General features: G+C 43.4%; 4 protein-coding genes across 5 annotated transcripts in view; 1 reads left to right on the forward strand and 3 right to left on the reverse strand.

The window, feature by feature from the left end:
• Nucleotides 1-820: 820 nt before the first annotated feature.
• On the reverse strand, nucleotides 821-9,644 carry LOC122574567. The gene is made up of 4 exons (XM_043742274.1): nucleotides 8,916-9,644; nucleotides 2,518-2,603; nucleotides 2,226-2,450; nucleotides 821-2,120 (listed from the first exon to the last, which is right to left on the reverse strand). Exons 2-4 carry the CDS (start codon nucleotides 2,596-2,598, stop codon nucleotides 1,467-1,469), a joined length of 960 nt encoding a protein of 319 aa, XP_043598209.1. The 5' UTR covers nucleotides 2,599-2,603; nucleotides 8,916-9,644; the 3' UTR covers nucleotides 821-1,466.
• Nucleotides 9,645-9,781: 137 nt separating this feature from the next.
• On the reverse strand, nucleotides 9,782-14,474 carry LOC122574566 (hyaluronidase-like). Of its 2 annotated transcripts, none has more exons than XM_043742272.1 (5): nucleotides 12,058-14,474; nucleotides 11,464-11,681; nucleotides 10,960-11,386; nucleotides 10,392-10,596; nucleotides 9,782-10,274 (listed from the first exon to the last, which is right to left on the reverse strand). In XM_043742272.1, the coding sequence occupies exons 1-5, from the start codon at nucleotides 12,117-12,119 to the stop codon at nucleotides 10,038-10,040; spliced, it is 1,149 nt and encodes a 382-aa protein (XP_043598207.1). In that variant the 5' UTR covers nucleotides 12,120-14,474; the 3' UTR covers nucleotides 9,782-10,037. The 2 variants fall into 2 exon arrangements, with proteins under 2 accessions (XP_043598207.1, XP_043598208.1); XM_043742273.1 differs by lacking the exon at nucleotides 12,058-14,474 and adding an exon at nucleotides 11,765-12,017.
• A 154-nt stretch (nucleotides 14,475-14,628) lies between these two features.
• Nucleotides 14,629-17,683, reverse strand: LOC122574565 (glycylpeptide N-tetradecanoyltransferase 1). Its single transcript, XM_043742271.1, has 8 exons — nucleotides 17,553-17,683; nucleotides 16,776-17,011; nucleotides 16,480-16,690; nucleotides 16,288-16,404; nucleotides 16,059-16,229; nucleotides 15,800-15,980; nucleotides 15,445-15,708; nucleotides 14,629-15,379 (listed from the first exon to the last, which is right to left on the reverse strand). Exons 1-8 carry the CDS (start codon nucleotides 17,654-17,656, stop codon nucleotides 15,221-15,223), a joined length of 1,443 nt encoding a protein of 480 aa, XP_043598206.1. The 5' UTR covers nucleotides 17,657-17,683; the 3' UTR covers nucleotides 14,629-15,220.
• Nucleotides 17,684-17,766: 83 nt separating this feature from the next.
• The window catches only part of LOC122575053, a 277,691-nt gene continuing 277,114 nt past the window's right edge, over nucleotides 17,767-18,343 (forward strand). The window contains exon 1 of the mRNA XM_043743437.1: nucleotides 17,767-18,232. The gene's annotated coding sequence lies outside the window, so the exon portion shown is untranslated. The remainder of the gene's footprint in view (nucleotides 18,233-18,343) is intronic.

Here is an 18,343-nt window from a genome sequence, read left to right on the forward strand (position 1 = left end):
GAGCTGTACGTAATCGCTTTCATGTACCGGCGATCCACGCGAATCTACGCCGCTGATTGGTTGAGACCAATTCCTTATCAGCGAACATTGTTCCGTTGGAACCGATGTTTCAAAACGGATCCAATCCTTGTCCCTGTCGATCTACCGATTTCGAGTAAATGCAGCTAGTTAACACGCCCCGTGCGATTAGACACTTGCTGTTAGACACAATTACACGCCTGACCGTGGAGTTAATCCTGTGCAATTAATGGCTTTTCGGTAGATTCAAAGTTATCGACGAAGTTCAACGAGTAGTTTTAGCCTATTAGGAACTTCGTCTAACCAAGTCTCAGCGATTTCTCGCGGTTTATCTCTGACAACTCAGAGTCCGTCGCTCTCTTTGCGCAAGATGTTTATCGCGAACTCTTAAAAAAATCGCGTTACTGAGATTGCGAGAAGTATTTGATTTTAAATCGCGGAAGAAAAGTGAACGGTTTTCCCGTACTCGCGAGGAAAATCGGTGAACGTGTTTGTTTTTGTTCGAGGAGAAAGTGTCGACGTAGACAAGACGTTGCTCGAGATTTCGTTCCTCTTTATTGGTTTCTTTTCTAGTGGTTCTGAACGCGGTCTTAATTGCTTTATTTGCATTCTTTGTTGCGCACCTATGGCACGACTTGCCAAGTCGGGCCTCGCACGAGTTTCCTTTTTCTTAATCATTCGTTTTATTTTCATTCACGATCGTTCTTCTTTTAGTTTCGCACGAATTTTATTTCTTGTTTTATTTCTTCGAAAATTGGAGAATCGATTCGTCAGGAAAGTGATCGGGGAAGTACCAGGAAAATGTTGTACGGACTTCGTTTATTCTCTGCGAGACAATGGATATAATGTATACTTTTAAAGCAATCAACAAGATACAACGCCTTTGGACGTCTACAATGGTTGCCAGTTGTGCTAATTACGAGCTAAAAATTCCGAACGTACGTATATTCCATCATTAGGCGCGCGAGTATATTAAATAGTTAATTAATATAATAATAATTAAAATATATATTAGAATTTCTCTCTCCCCTTTTTCTTCGTTTCCGTATTGTCAACTTTTGCTCAACAACGTTTCCTAAATACGATTAAACCCTGACGAGATTTCTCACATCGAACCCAAGTTTCCAAGCTAGCTTCTCAAGAGTAACAGTTTAAAAGATATCCATCTTTTGCTTACTAAAAAGTAAATATAAAAAAGAAAGAAATAAGAACGTAGAATTTTTGCTATTTACAGATATATCGTTCGCGAGATAAGTCGAATCTCTAGTTTCTAGATCGAATCGAACAATTTACTACGGACTGGACTAGGTCACGAATGAATCTTAACAAATATAGAGAAGATATGATCTCATTCGCTAATACCAAACACGTTTCTATCAACTTTGTTTGATCGAAGTTTCAAACTCGACCAAACACGCGTTTCCACCACGAGACATACATCCTAAATCTCAGAAATCTTTCTTCTTATCCTTATCCACTAATACGTTGTCGTGGTAGCTGATTTCCTGGCCGGGAACAGCTGGATGTAGATAGTGCGGTTCCACGTCGATTTTCTCTTTCACGTCGGGATCTAAAACCATCGAATGATGAGGTCCTCGATGAAGCACCGTCGTCGAGTGATGCTGTTGCTGTTGTTGCTGCTGCTGCTTTCCAGTCGATTGATGCTGATGTTGATGTAGATGCTGATGAGTGTGCTGCTTCTCCTCCTCCTGGCCGTACTTGTCCAACAACTCCCTTAGTTTGTCGAAGTCGATGTCCTCGTCGATTTTCGAGAACAGCTCCTTGGCCCCAGATTGCTCCAACTTCTCGGAGTCCTTGAGCTGCTTGAAGAGCTGCAAGAATCTCTCGTTAGCCTGAACACCATCTCTGGTGGTATTTTTGGAGGAGTTCAAGTTTGGGTTTTCCAAGAGATCTGGTTTTTCGTGAACGACGTTCACATTCTTATCCAAGTTCTCCACGGTTAATTGCTGAAGCAGAGTATTGTAATCTGGCTTGATCCTGGATGTTTCCATACAGGAGCTGCAGGAACAATTGGTGATAATTTGCACTTTCTTCTGCATGGTGATCGGATTGTTGGTCTCGTCCTTGCAGTCCAGCGTAACCTAAAGGATCAAATAAACTAGTCAATTTTAATGAAACACATTCGCAATTTATACAGTCGATCGATGTATGTGACTTCCAAACAGCTGATATATTTATTCGCCTACCGTGTGCCAAACGCTGTCCAAAGGCTGACAAGAGTCGCAGTAAGGTCTGATTAGGTCACCAGGAGCGGAAGGTTCGCTGTGTGGCACCATGTACGAGAAACAAGCTCCCACGCAAACGTTGTTATCCAATTCCTGCGAGGAGCATTGCGGCCACGTGACGACTTGCTTTATGGGAGTCGTCTTGCACCAGCTGTGCTTGTCGGGGTACAGTACGATGTTGTGAACCTTAAATAACCAGTAACGTCACTCTACGGAATAAATCAAAGGGAAATCGAGTGAAAGATCGATAAACCTTGTGCTCGCGATGGGCGTGTAGGGTGGCCGCCTGAAGGAACAGCGCGATCACCACTGTCAGATGACACGTCGGTCGCATGATCCCTGAAACAACAGAAGGAGAGAGAGAGGGTATCCGAATCTTTCCGACTGGACGGTCGTTGCCAATAAATTAGTCGCCAGAGCAAAGAGCAGTCAAATTTCTAAGCGTGCCCGAACTTTCTCCGTTCTGATTTGTCGCGTCAAACATAATCGAGTATGGATAGCCGAAGAGACGAAGGAATTTCGCGATTGCGATTCGAGGCGCGGCGTGCATCGTGTGCACGTGTGCACAACGCGTATTCGTTGGTCCCCACCCCGAATGAATGAAAGTCCGTGGCTCTCTTTCTCTCGTGGTGTGCCTCTCCCGAGGTCTCAGGTTCGACGACCGTCTGAAATTACGTCACCGGGATTTGTCGTGGTGCCGCTTCTCCTTTCTTCCTTTTTCTTCATTTTCGCGTCGCGTGAATTTTGTTTAAAACAAGCTACACGCGGGGAGCATCGTAAACGCAGGGAGAGCTACCGAGCGGTTTTTTTAAGGAGGAGGAACAGGGGTGTTAGTGAAAAGAAAAAAGAGCGGGAATGAAGCCACATCGGAACATCGCGGCAGCGAGTTCATTCATAAATCGTTAAGGCCGATTCCTTGATTCCAGTCGAGAGCGGGATGCTCGAGTTTTAAGTCACCGAGATCTTAAGATAACGGAATTCCCCGTGGCCTGACGGGGTCGAGAGAAAAACGAGACTTTCTCGTGGATATCTCGACCATAAATAGCGGCGGATTTAAGCTACGAGGTTTGAATACGGGATATGCTCCTTCCGGCGGTATGAGACATTTTTTGAGGTCAGATCGTAGAGGGTAAAAGTTTCTGGTTGTTTGTAAAAATTTGGCAGAGGAATCGTCGTTGGCTCGGTCAAAAATTTCAATTTTCGCGAATGGAGCAAGCAAAGACACGAAAGGAAAGACAAAGAACTGGGTAGATTTAAAATCTTTACCAGGAAGCAATCAGTGGCGGAGGAAGCGGAGTCTCAATTATCGTGACCAGTCGAGCTTGCACGAGCTTGTTTTATTTCCACGGAGCAATCGGTAATGAAGCAATAATTCCGCAGCAGCGTGGTAAAAGGAACGAAGGAGCATTACGTGTATATGTAGACCGGCTGGATCGATGGCGACCGAGAAAAAAAGCGTCAATCTCATCGTACGATCTTTCTTGATCTTTCGGAGATCACCACGGGAACAAGTGGCACGAACGACAAGGTAAAAGGATGTGCAGGCCCAATTACGAGAGATCGGCCCCTTTTTTGGCCCTCGAAAAATCTCGGATCCGTTTCACCGCGGAGCATCAGGGAACCCACCACCGTGCATCCTCCGTCCTTCAGGAATTTACTTTGTCGTTGGACTCGCGAGTTGAATTCCTGACAACAGAAAGAATCTCGTCCCTCTACGAACAATTGGTCGCCGGTATTTCCAGGAGAGGATCAACTTTTCGTTCCCCTCCGTTGCATTTCAATACCGATCTTTCGACCTTTTCTTATTCTTCCGCAGGCTTCCTCCTTATCCAGCGTTTCATTCGACGAGCCTCTTTTTTCCATCGTTCCTTTCTTAGGTCGAATCCACTATTTCTGCTTCTACTTCGAAGAACCACGCCGGCATCGCAGGCTTCGACGTATCAAGCCCGATCGAATAGTCGAAAATAAAATTTGAAAGGTTATCGGTGATCCTCTTGCAACGTAACACCTGCTGCAAATTGGCCTAAAGATACGATAGTCGAAAAATTAGAGCTCTCAGCTGATTCTTGTTGAATCACCCTGTACGTGGCCACGAGGGGAGGTGTGCGACTACAAGGTTCGGCCGCCCATCTCATTTCCACAAGCGGTGATTTGAATGACCGAGTAGGATACAACAGGGACGTACTTACTTAATCCGGACGAGTCCGACGGCTTACAACGAACACCACTTCGTTCTATCCAAACGATTATCTTTACATATTGTGTCGTCTTTACATATTACGTATCTTCGTGCTTCTATCAGACAGACCGCGTTAAATGTCTACAATGGCGAGAAATCAATTTTTATCTACCTTTGATTTATCGCTTAAGACACGCGGCCATTGGCAGATATATTTCTTTCAATTATTTTCATCGCACTTGTAGCTCAAACTGCCGGAACTTAAGAAGAGACGAGCCGAGTACGAAGCACGAGCTAGCACGATCGACGTGAAAAATAACGAGGCGTTGGAGGAAGAGGATCGAGATAAATACGGCCCTGGCCGGGTCGCAGCCAGAAGTCCAAAGCTCTTTGTTGCTGCGCCACCTTCTCTTCTCGCCTCTAGGTCCGTGTCGGTGGCATGGAGGACCTCCGGTCCACCTCCTTCTCCACCTTCCACCCAGTCCCGTTCCTTCGATTTGCTCGTGTCGTCGAGAAACGAGGGACGAAGACAGGCTGGCCAGAGGCGAGGCAGAGCGAGCGAAAGACTCGACAGAAAGAGACGGTAGAGGGTCCTGCGCCCAGCCGCGAGATTAATTTGATTTTCAACCAAATTTGACGCGCCCCCGAGCCTAGGCGGCCAAGCACAAAGAGCGCCGCGATCTGTGCACGCTACAGACGAGATCTGTTGGTTCGGTCGGCGTTGGCCTCTTCCCGCGGGACCTTTTAAAAAGCACAAGGATTAAATCCGTTCGACTCGAGCTTAACACCTACGAGAACGAGCGGCCCGCGGACGTGACGTGCCGCACTTCCAGGAAGCTTCTAATAGGAATTCATATTTCATTCGGACTTTCCCTTGGCGAGAGAAGAATTATGTTTGGCAAACCTGAACGACGACTTGGGGCGGGCCGGGCGGAGAACGCGTGGAGAATCGGCGTTAAACACTCCGTAGGATTTTATTGTTCGGCTCGAGCCTTCTTCTTCGTCAGATTATTCTTCGAATAACAAACTATTTGTCGTTATTAAGAAGAATGCGAATGCGAATGGAGAATCGACAAGGATGAGAAAGTGAAGCGTGACCGAACCAAAGTTTGTACGGCCCTGATGCCCGAGGCACGCAAGATACTTTCATGATCTCTTTGCCGATGTGCCACAGTACTTAGGCGCGAGAGAAAAGAGAAGAGGAGGAATATTCGCAGCCAGTACGAAGGAAGGAAGAAGAAACACTAGGAGTAAAATGGTTCAAGTTGCTCGACCAATGGTAGTCGTCGGGGAATACGTATAGGTTCTCGCTGGTGGTATCAAAGGACTAGAGCTACTCCGTAGCTCGATCACCTTCACCATGCTTCATCTAGGCATAGCCATAAGCGGAAGAATGACTGGTGGGTACAGTACACAGAGACGAAGTAGGAGTTTCTTATTTTTCGAATTCCTTTCCTACGAGAGAAGCGCAACCGGAGAAAGGTATATACACGCCTATGATCGTTTCGTACCGTGAAATCTTGCGTCGACGAAGGTCTCGGACTTCGAAAAAAGAAGGTCCAAGAAAGAAAAACGGTACGCGGCCCTGATTATTGCGATAGATTAGCGTATAATTTTGGAGCGCAATATGTTCTTCCATTTTAATGAGAAATCCCTATCTTTCGATTTGGTCTAGCCCAATTTCGCATTTTGCGACCGTCCTTTGCTCGTCTTTTTTCCGCAATACGGTGCCGTGGCCGAACTAATAGGGGGGCCCGCAGGGTGAGGGTCCAGAAGGGGAGCAAAATAAAAGAGGAATCGACGAGAGGGAGGACGCAGAACGCGCCAAAAGCGAGAGGGAACCAGAGGAAGGCAGGCGAAAAGGAGCGAGAAGGTAACTGGGGAGGGTCTGCAAGAAAAAGAAAAGGAGGAGTTTGCCAACAGCACCGGAGGAAGCCCCGAAAACACGCTGGACGTGTGGCGCCATCTCGGCTCCTTTTTTTTCTTCCTCCTTCTCCGCCACTCGCCGCGCACACCCCCCGTGCTTGTTCCTCGTGCTTTTGTTACTTCGCCCATACTAATTCTTCGCGAGCTGCACGGCGTGCCCAGAGTGCGTGGGGAGAAATCGACTCGAGAAGGGGAATGGGCCCCGAGCGAAGGGGAAGGGGCCCTGTGCATCGACCAGTGTCGGATTAAGCTGCTTTCGCACCCTCTTCGTACCTTGATTAGATCGCAATTTTAAGCTCGCTAAAATTTCAACACCGCCCGTAGCGGTTTCACGCTTTCGAAGTCTTGATTATCGTTGCCAACGTCTGCCGCGTTTAAGTTTAGACGTGTCTCTGACTGAACTGTACCGGGCGAAACTAGGAGGGTACGCGCACGAAATATGATACACCTGTGCTTTTCGCGTAGCTATAAGCTCCGCGGAACGATGGAATTGTAATTTTTTAAATTGATCGACGGCAGAATCGGGTATGAACGTAATCGCTAAAACACCGAGGGGGAGCAAAAAGAGGAAACAGCTAGTGTGTGTACCGCCTTAAGAATTCTCTCTCGGTGTGGTAGCCCCCACGAGAGCGCGGTCCACATACCTGCAAACGAACGTTCTTAAAAGGGAGGGCAGAGCCCAAGAACAGGTCGTTAAAATGTAATGACATTGTTGTTTTTAATGCTCGCCTCTTTAAAACGGGCCCTTTCGTCTTCCTCGAGCTTGCTCGCTGCTACCTCTTTCGCTCTCTCTTCCTACTTCTTCCCGTTTTCTGACGAGAGATGCAAAAAAGCGATCGCGAGTCATCTTGCTCCGTTTTCATCCGATTTCCTCCTTTTTTACCTTTCTTCTCTAGGAAGAAAGAAACGTTCTCGCGGAACGCGATGTCATAGATCAGAAAGAAAATGAAAAGCTCCGATTTTATTCCGCGGGATATCGCGAATTTCTGGTTCTAGATGTTGCTCTCACGAAACAGGCGGCAATTTGTATGTCATTACTTTAATGATCTTTTATGGCAACCGATAACCCGTTACCTGAGCTACAGACACCGTACCCACTAAAAGATGACACAGCTACTTTTGGTCGCTTTTGCAGCCTGACCTCGCAGCTATCGGTATCAAGTGTCATGGACCCCCAGGAAGCCTTCGATTTTTCTTAGCTCGCTACGTGTTGTACAAGCCTAGCCGAGGAATATTTAAAAAAAAAAAAAGAACGTAGAAAGGGATACGCGTGAACGCGTGCGTGTAACCGTCACGGTCAACCAGTGAAATTTTTTGGAGAAGACATAATCGTGCCACTTAACGATAGGTTGGAGAATACCAATTAAACGAGAGGTAATACACTGTTCATTTTCTCGAGCCCAATTACTCGAAAGGCGCGAACATGGTCGCATTAGCGACTGTCGGTTCCAAGCTCGCTTCGGCGATCCTCGACTACCTGTAGTTTTAAAAAGAAGCGCACCATAAGATGTAATTAAGCGTGGACCATTCTTGAGAGAATGAGACTGGTTGATGATATTACGATGTTTACGGAATGAAGTAACATGTCCAATAATAGATTTGATTTTACGTATCTACAATTTGTTCGAGGAATTATCGTGTCTCCTTCGAATTTCTTTTCCCTTTCTTCTTTTCTCTCTCTCTCTCTCTCTCTTTCTCTCTTTTTGGCTACCGTAACTTTGCTATAAATTTTCTAATAAAAAATGTATCTGGTTTGCGAGATTAACTCGCGTGAATGTTTCGATCGAAAAAGCCGAGAAATCGATGGTAAATTTTTGTCAGAGATTTTGGGGAATTAGCCAATTAACTGCACGGTGGCAAGTCGAGGCAGTCGCAAAAGGTCTTCATTAGAAAGGACCCGATGGCGAGTTGGCTACCGCACAACAGTTTAGCTTGGAAGTTAAGTGTTGCGTCTAAGAAGAGCTATCATTAACTCGAGAATAGGGTCTGGTATTAGGATTAGTGGGCAAAACGTTTTGGATAGGGTGTTTCTCAACTATTTAAGTCCGGAGTCCCTGTCCCTTGGCCACTTTCGAACAGTCTGTGATCATCGCAACTTCCCTCAGCTGGTGTTAACATTCCTTTACTTCGAATGGAGACCACCGGAAAGGGTCTGCCTTCCGGTGATCGTGACGCAAGAGAAAGATAGCGACAGAGTGAATCGAGGAATCGTACGCGCCTTATACGCTGTTATACGCTGTTATACGCTGTTGTTCGTTGTTACAGTATCGGTACCTATCGGTGTCTATAATTGCTTTGAAAGAAACATCTACATGAGGTCAAGGGACGTTCACCAGGGAACACTTATAAAGTACGGAGTGCCAGGAAAAAGCTAGAGTATTCCAAGTACGAAATCTCGCTGCTATTTCGATATTGTTATCGGATCTACGATATCGTGGATTCTCGTAGCACACGCATCACGTAGTCTGGCAACTCTGGCAACGATCTCGAGCCACCAGCAAGCGTACGGCGGCAGCCTTGGCTTTTCTGAAGAAACTGTCACTCACCTCCGTGTACGTCAGCGACGTTGCGAACTACGCACCACTCTAGAAATTTGCCGAGAGCAGAAAAGGGATCGGCAGACAGTTTCGAAAACGGGAACGATCTCCGTGCGATGCTCTGTTGCTCGCGACTTTTCACTCGTTCCTCGGCCGGAACTTCGCCGTTCTTGCCCGGCCGGCGATAACAACCGGATCAGAGGAAGATCTGTAGCGACAAATTTGAAGAACGGTTTGCCTCGAAACACGGAGATCCGATATGAGGTTGAGCCGAACCGAGCTGAGCTGAACACGAAACTGTGCTGCCGATCTCTCGTGTTCCGTTCTCCTCCTCCTCTTGCTCCACCTCCACCACCACCGGAGTCTCCTTCAGCTCCTCCTTCTACTCGGTACGTTCGGTTCCGCGCCGTTCTCGTTCCGTTCTCTCTCTTTCTCGTTCTCGCAGCTTCTCCAGGTATTCTCGTGGAAACAGAAAGAGAAAGGATCATTCTCTGAACGAGATGGAGAGGGGAGGAATCAACGGTAAGCAAGAGAGATCTTTGACTACCTCTACAACGACGTCGCGTGTACTGTAAAAAGCAAGATCGCCCGAGGCCTTACACCTCGAACCAGTAAAACTTGTCGTACGCTAGTGCCAAAGTGTGCTCGTCCCGAGTTTTGATTGCCAGTTTAGCTGTTACCTCGTTTGTCCGATTATGAGAAGCGATTCGGCCGTCCTCACGATGATACTAGACGAAAACCAATTCGTTTCGATCTTTCAGAGACGTTGGTGACAGACGATAGGGTTGACAAATGAAAGAAGAATCCGACGAGGAAGAGCACGTCTCACGTTTGTTGGGAACTTCCACTTTTCGGAGATAGAATGAAAAAAGTGGTAGTTTCGTAGGAATTTTATTTCGATCGCTGCTCGAATACGTCGCGCAACATCTCCAAGTATCGTCTAAACCAGTAGTCTTTGGTTTCACTTTGGTGTCTCGTGTTTGATATCTTTCTATTTCCAAGGTCGAACAGATCTCCTACGTATGTCATATATGATAACCGTATACGTAGGCGACAGAAACTAAAGATTTTTTACAATTTCTCCTAATACTTTGCCTCTTTTACAAGAGAATCGGTACTCCGAGTGCTATGTCAAACTTGGTCGACGCTCACATCGATTCTGTTGTCGGCAAGAGTGCTGTTGTTGCTCTGAGTCAAACCAAGAGCGGTTCGCCTAATTCGATCTACAATGGGTCCTAGTTCGTTGTTTACGTATTCCTTGAACTCTACGCACTTTTGCTTGCTATTGATATCGTTGGAGCTTCCCCAAAGGATGAGACCGTCGGCACCGAGATCCATGATCTTTCGTAGAGTCGCTTCGAGGTCGTCCTGCACAGAGAAATCCATTCCGAAGATCAATCGATATCAAGTTATCAAGTTATCAACTGTTATCAAGTGACGTATCTTTCAATGCCCGAAAATTGTTTTTTACGTAAAAAGACTCACCTTGCTCAAATACATATCCCTCTTATCTTGGTACTTGTACCAATAATAGGGGAGAACCTTCTTCCTAATCGCCATTTGTTTCGATATCCTCAAGGCTTCTCTGACACGGCCTCCGACGAGACCGACTCGTTCACTGCTCGTTAAGCTCAATCTGAAGTACACCGACGGCAGCAGAACGTCTTCCAGCTCGAACAGCCATGACATTCTGAATGGAGAAGCACACGAGTCTGGTTGGACTTATCGAGAGACCGATTAGATAAGACGGATGTAACTCCCTCAGGACGGTTTAAATTTTCATCAGAACACGACTCTTGACACTGACCCACTTAAAGTCCGAGTGTTGTAACGTTCACGGCCGATTTGTAATCTTGTTACCTCAAATCTCTAAGAAATCTTTTTCACGAAAACTAGAACGCACGATCGGTTGATGAAATTCGTGACGGTATGCTAAATGCGAGCGATATCGGTACACAATGGTACCGATACGTTCGTACGACGGATTACCTAGGAGAGTCACGACATTGAAGATGGTCACGATCGAAATAGAGCAACTTTGGTAATTACATACTTATCGTTTTCCAGCATCGTAGCGCTATCGCACTGGGAACTGTGTTGATTCGGTGTCAGATTGTAGCAGTAGGGGTAAGCATAGTATCCCCAATTGGCGGACGGTCTGATCTGTTTGGCAGCCTTCAGTGTCTCCTCCATGAAAAGTTTCCCGTATTTCTCGAATCTCCGTTTCGCTTCCTGCTCGACGCTCTGATTGTCCCAGAACGGATGCTCACGACGAACTATCTCTATAGAGAGTTTCTTATAAGGCTGGAGGGAAGCCCAATTCTGTCGGAAGATTGGCCTCCAACTTTCGAAATCGATCACCCCCACACCGTGAAACGATTTGTCTGGTATCTGATTGATCAAGTGCTCCCGAAATACTTCGAGATGCTTGGTGAGATTGCCTTCTTGCGGGACACCACCGTTTCTCGTCACTACCTTCCCTGAATAACGTTCAAAGTTCTTTCCTTTCTCCAATCCATCGATAGTCTCACGGTATAAGGAGCGAGTATTGTTTTACCGTTCGGGTCTGTCAGCAACGCCGGGAACATTCCAGGGTCGTAAAGGATCGCGATCTCGTCACCGCGGAAGTTATCCATCGAATTCTGTAGGATGCCATATCTCTCCGATACTTCTTCGAAGTGAAGCCCGTACTTATGGCACATAAAGGTGGGCACGTTCCAGTAAACGTTGAACTCCCTTACGGTTTCGTTGTTTTTGGGGCTGGTCGGTATGAAACTGACAAGAGAAACGACGTGTTAGCGAAAATCGAGTCTCGAGAGCGCGGCCAATGACACGAATTAGATAAGATATTTTCAGACCTGAACTTGAACGCTTTATGGGTATTTCAGGAGTTACAGGATGCGCTTGCCAACATTCGCGTTGTCCTTTTTAATCTCCGTTCTCTTTCTTTTTTTTTTTTTATTCTCTACGGAAAAACGCAACGTGCCCGCGTACGTGTCTTTGCAGCACTAGGCTGCAACACGTGTTCCCGAGAATTAGTTTTAATCGTTCTCTGAACGTACGGCTTCTCTAAATTTAAGACGAAGGGTGCGGAAGAGAGCAAGTTGACTGTTTGCAAGGCATCTCAACGATTAACACGTGTGTTAAGTACCCGAGAAAAAATGCGTCGATCTGAAGTACGGGTGCTAGCATCAACAGCACTCGGAGCATCATCTTTTCTGCTACGATCACGATAACCGAAAAGATGAATCGAATGCAACGACCAGCGGACTTGATAAGGAAGCGACGCGTAGAATATGTCCGCGTGAAATCACCCAGCGGGTACTTATTGATTTTATCCTGCTTGCAGATAGGACTAGATGACTCCACGAGGAACTCGTCAGAGGTCTTCGTGAATAAACGTCAACGACGATGGTACACAACAGCAGTGCGACTGAATTCCGCTCGATTTCAGGCCACTATTTATTCCACATCGTGTGTCTCGTGTTCCCCACCTACGTGTTCGTCAGCGCTTCGTGCTGTTATCTGCTCCGGGTATTGTTCGGTGATTTCTCGTTTCCGTCTTTTCTTCTCTCCCTTTTTTCTCCTTCGCATCGCGTAAAAGGACATCACGCGTTAGCGATCAATCTTGCTGACAATTAAAGTGCATTGAGCCCCCTATGGAAACACCGCGAAATTGGTACACTTACCTGACCAAGGACCATCCGAGAGTTGAAGGCCTCTGTCGGAGGATCGTTAACAATGTTCCGTCAGCCAAATCTGTAGTTTGCTTACACAGTGCCCCGACATCACGATCGCCCGTAGATTCAAATCCGCCAGACACTTCTCAAGGATCATCGTTGGAATTAATAACATAGTAGTACTCATACAGGGTGTCTGGTAAAATTAGTCGTGCAAACGCGGAAGAGATGACTCCTCATGAAAAAAATTAGTTGAGAATGTAAAATAATGTTTTCACAGACGAGGCTCTGTATTCAAAAAACAAAGGGCAAACGATTTTGAAAGTCTGCCCGGTGCACATATACCAACTGTAAGTTTCAACTCGCAGTAGTAATTAGAAATAATAGCATGCTATTGATATTGTTAACCGTGTTATGATATCAAGTAATATAAGAATACTATATGGATGGCATATGCGGGTAGCTCATATTTCTACGTGATTCCTGAATTATCCTTTTTCGTAGTGCTTTTTACACATTTTGCAATCGTGTCGAACAGAAGAAGAAATTTTCCAGCGAAGGAAATGGAATGTCCGTTTATCGAAGGACAAGTTTCTATTTCGCGAAATAAATTTGTCTGTGAAGGAGAATCTAATCAAACGTTAATTTTACTTGCGATTAACGTTCGAACTTGAAGATGATAATTTTCCTCATACAAACAAAGCAATTTGGCGCGTTTGGAGGTAACGAATGTGTCCTTTTAATCTTAATGGTCGGATTGATTACCTGAAGCATTTTTACAAGACTGTTAAGCTCCCCTTCGTGAGCTTCTTTTGACACATAAAGATAATAACGGTAGGATAACGACCAAGGTAACAATAAATTCCATTCCTCGTCATTAATCATGCGAATAGTACCATAGTAGAGATAAATGTTTCAAATATTTGCCACCTGTGAATATAATTGATTTCACTAGGGAGAACTAAATTCTTATTGAACGTAAATAATTAGCCATTGTAAGAGACGAAAGGTAGCGAGGAAGATGAATTTTTATGGAAGATAATACGGCAAATGTCTGTAAAGAATTTGACATCTGTGGAATATTATTGTGGAATTGATCAGTGAATTTTTTACCGCCGACTCGTACGATTAAACATTTTTCCCTGTCATTATTAGTTTGTACAATCGTTATTCACTTATATGTGCATTAAAAGATATATTATTTTCCAGTGTCATGTTAAATACTTCTAGATAAACATATATTCGTAGGATATCTAGAGGACAATTAATCAAAGTTCACAAAATTAAATCATTTATCAAGAATGAGCACTCGCAATTTAGACAATATGTAAACGGACGATATGTAGACAATTGGAAATATTAGCATCGTAGGTAAATAGAAAAGATGGGTGTGTAAATATCAGCTGTTATAATCGCCACGGGGCCGTCATTTCGCGCCTTTTATCTTGAAAAGACCTTGCATGTCGGTTGTGCGTATACTGTGTTAAATATTGATCTGCAGCAACTGTTACAAAGACCTCGGCTCGTATTAGGAGCACACGCTGCTCTCATAAAAGAATATATGTATATGCCAGTCGAAAACGTTTGCTGAAAGGAAATAAAAAGAAATCAGCAGCGTGACGTTTTCCAGAAACCTAAAATTATCTAAAACGCAGCTTGTAAAGATATATATTTCAATGAAGTTTACATTTAAACAACGTAAATTACTTTTGATGCCGTACCGTTGGGCCAGCGGTGTTTCCCTTAATGACAGTCCTTAAAAACTGGTTTCTTTCGGTGTCTTTTTAGTTTTACCGCTATCTAATCGGCGCCGGAAGCAGGTCGCTTGTTATGCAATCACGTGTTTCGAACGTACCGGAAAAGAAAACAGTACCGAAGCTAATGATCGAAAAATGGTGGAATCATTCGTGTCAGCTATAAACGTATCACGTACGATAAGGAAACTTTATTTCGTGCTGGAGTATACAGGTTACAAGGGGAAAATGAGATTTACGATATAAAGTCGGAGAAGGAAGAACGAAGGGGGTAAACAAACAAATGGATCGCTTTATACTTCGATCTTCTTTTATTTAAATCTTTCTTCCACTGTCCACTTCGGCATGCTTTGCGGCCTATTTAACCAAAACAGACGCTGAGGGAAATGTTTAATTCCAAATAAAGCAACGCCCAAGGAGCTTTGTCGAAAATTTTCAAGTAACTCTGCGGTCGACGATACCTGTAAGAAGGAAACTTGCCCCGCATGGTTCTTGTAAATTACTAGAGCATACGATAATTATCTACATTGCTCGTCACGCAGATACCTATATACACGCGTTGCACATGCATATTTCGATCTTGAACTAATGTCATGATCAAGGGTTGAGACAGAAACTCCCCAAAGATAACATCCACGGAACCGGCGAATCCAATGGAACGTCCTACTTTGACTCATTTAAGGAAACATCGATTTCTTCTTATCGTTCAATATGCTTTGGATGCTCGTTAGTAGAAGACAAAATTATATTTGCTTCCGTGTCCATGTATTCCTCTTATATTATCCTAATAATATTTATTTCCATCGTTTATCGTCGCTTCCGTTTCTTAAACTTGCACGTGCGAAAACTTCTTTTCTAGACGAATTCGTTTGTTTAGAACTTATTGGAGCACCAAACCAATCTTTCCAGGTGTCATGCTAGGACAACGCCAATTATATAAATAATATTGCAGATTTCCGTCACCTATACCAAACTTTAGTGGCTCTAAGAACTCTTTGTTGTCCATGAGATCCAACGCATTAAATACGTCGAAATCGAGCTGAAAATAATATATAAACGATGGTTTTTTTCTTATATGATAAAGGTACAAGCAATTACACTTACATTACGAGCCGATATCAATGCATCAGTCATGAGTTCGAGCCAAGGAGTCGCAGTGGATACGTTGTAAAAACTGTATGCAGCCCTGAGTGTTTTGTGTGTCTGGTGATGCATTATGGAGCTCGGCAACGTATAGTAGCTAACCATATCGGTAATTTTACCATCGTTTTCTACTACAAAACTATTAATAATCCCGTTCTGCGGGAGGAACCAATGTCGGAACTCTTCGATGGAGAAAATCGGAGCCAAGTCAAATTTCTCCAAATACTAAAACATGAATGATCTTAATACTCTCTGAATTAAAACATTAACATTAATACTTCTAGCAATTGTAGTATTTTCCTGAAAAAATCATTACATCGGTTAATATTTTATGAGCTTGAGGTATATCTGCTTCAACCAGTTTCCTAAATCCCGCCACTTTTGTATTTTCTGGCAGTTTAAACAACTTTAAAGTTCTCTGCATAGTCATATTGCGAGACAAGTGAGAAAACTTCACTTCAATTAGCTTCTTTGGATTGAGAGAACGATGCCAATACCTTTAAAACCGAATTCATAGTTAAATGATAACAAATAGTGATATAATGAGTGAGATTGGTTGTGATGCAGGTACACACCTGCAAGTTGCTATTGGTTTTGGCAATACAACACCGGCGGTATAAACAGCCTGGAATATACCTTGAAGGTTAACTCTCCTAGTTATTTCACGTATTAATACCGGTGCAACCCGTTTTGATCTCAGTTTCTTGTGTACACATAAGAAATTTATTTCCACCATTTTTTGAGTGCTGAAATTTTCCTTACATTAGCTAACAGGGGATAGACTGGAAATAATTTGAAACCTACTGATTATAAACACGCAGAGTAGCTGGAATAGCGGAAATGAAACCGACTAGACGTCCACTTTTAGTCACACGTACCCCACAGTGCCATTCTTTGCACCATCCAGGGGATTGCAGTGCCCTAGAAACATCTTTTGTTGAGTACTTAACTGAACTAAACTAGATTCTAAATTTCATTAGTTGATATTTTGTTTACCACTTCAAAAAATTAGGTGGGTAATCGAATCTAAACATAGCATCATCATCTTCCACATAATTCTCAGACAATAAAGTATACAATTCTGATAAAACTAAAGGATCATCAAGGTTTAAAGTATCCCATTGGAAGTCTGCTGGTAATGAATAAGGTTCTGCCCTGATTGATGTTTTGTCAGATTCAATGGGTTCATTTTTAACTATTTTTTCATCTGCAGAAAATGTTCATAATATAATCTGGTCAACTTAAAATTATTGTTTACCATCATTGTGGAACATAGATGTTAGATCGTTTACCCATTTTTGGTACTGGCTGCGTACTCCAAAACTGATAAGGCTTTTGCATCGCCTCTTCTTGAGTTTTAGCAGGTTTCTGCTGTATATTAAAAACCTCCATTGCCATTTGGATGTCTTTTATAGAAATGTTACACGTGCTGTGCATTTCATGTTCATCTCTGTGTCCTGTGTGGTTGTGATTCTCACCAGTGGCATGCGCCATCTTGTTTTTCTTCTTACGATGTCTCTTTTTTGAACTAAATTACAAGTATTTTCCTTTTATTTCTTTACGCACTATCAGTAAAAGAAGCACAACTCACACAGGCATACACAATGTAAGAATAAATTAAGAATGCAAGAAGCAACAAGGAAGGTACAGGATACATTGAAACTTTTTGAAACGTTTTGAAAATATCTTCAAGTATTTATATACAGGAGACACATTAAATATTACATACGATTATATTCTTACAATATTGAACACCTATAGTGCTATATATACCTAGTTTTGAATTAGTAGGTTACTATGACACATAAACATAGTTCTAAAGTATCCAACTCAACTACGGGAGCAAAGTATAATAATATTAGAAGCCTTTTATTATTTCAAGTTAATAATAAAATATTGTTATTGATAATTATATAACGGTTAATAAAAAATAACGTTAAATTACGTCTACGGTATTGCCGGTCATCCATAACTCGTATTCGAAGTGAATCGAATCAAATGTTTTCCAATCATACCAATTGAAATTACACGGCAAGTACTTCTTAGGAATCGAATGGACGTTCGCTTACCTTTTAGATTTCCCATCTTTTTCGTGAATCTCATCCTTCTTAGCCTCCCGTTCCACAACTTGACTCTTTTCCTCCATTTTAATATAGATTTTGATAATGCGCATGCACAGGACATGGTGGCTCCCCCTAGTTGCGCTTACACGTAGAATAAACGGGTCACGTGATGTACGCTATGGCTGTTCCTTCGAAAAGTTTTATCGCGTCGGTGTACTTAAATTAATTCAGTTCTTTTGGTCAAAATTTCTTCATAAGCCAACAAATTAGTCTAAATAGTTTTTATACAGTGTAGGGATCGCGAATAGTATAAAGTTTTTGATCGGCAAAAGAAATTATACGCGTTTTCTTAAAAAGTATTTGATACGCCTACGAGTCGTTCTATCCCGTAGTGAACGCGCGTTAGATGGAAATAAATTTCTCGGATCGCTTATCTGAAAACTTCGAAATTAGAAAATACGTGTTTACGGTAGTTCGGAAACGTATCAGCGGTTTCGTTGGCGAGATTGAGAATGTTTCGTATCGACTTTCCGTGGAAAAAGAAGCGTGGGAAAATTCGAGAACGCGGGATCTTCAAACAGCGAAGGAAAGCAATATGGCGTCGGTTGCGCAGCAAATTTGGCGGGAATGTTTGGCGCCGGTTTTATCATCGATGTTATCTCTTCGAATGTTTGTCATCGTGTAATGTGAGTCAAAATAAGAATCAATTATTTTTTAACGATATCATTTATTTTGTTTTAAACTGTATTGCCAAACCAGTGATGATAGTAAAATTTTTATAAACGAATAAGATAGAC

This window comes from Bombus pyrosoma, linkage group LG14, assembly GCF_014825855.1.
Source record: "Bombus pyrosoma isolate SC7728 linkage group LG14, ASM1482585v1, whole genome shotgun sequence".
Classification (NCBI taxonomy): domain Eukaryota; kingdom Metazoa; phylum Arthropoda; class Insecta; order Hymenoptera; family Apidae; genus Bombus; species Bombus pyrosoma.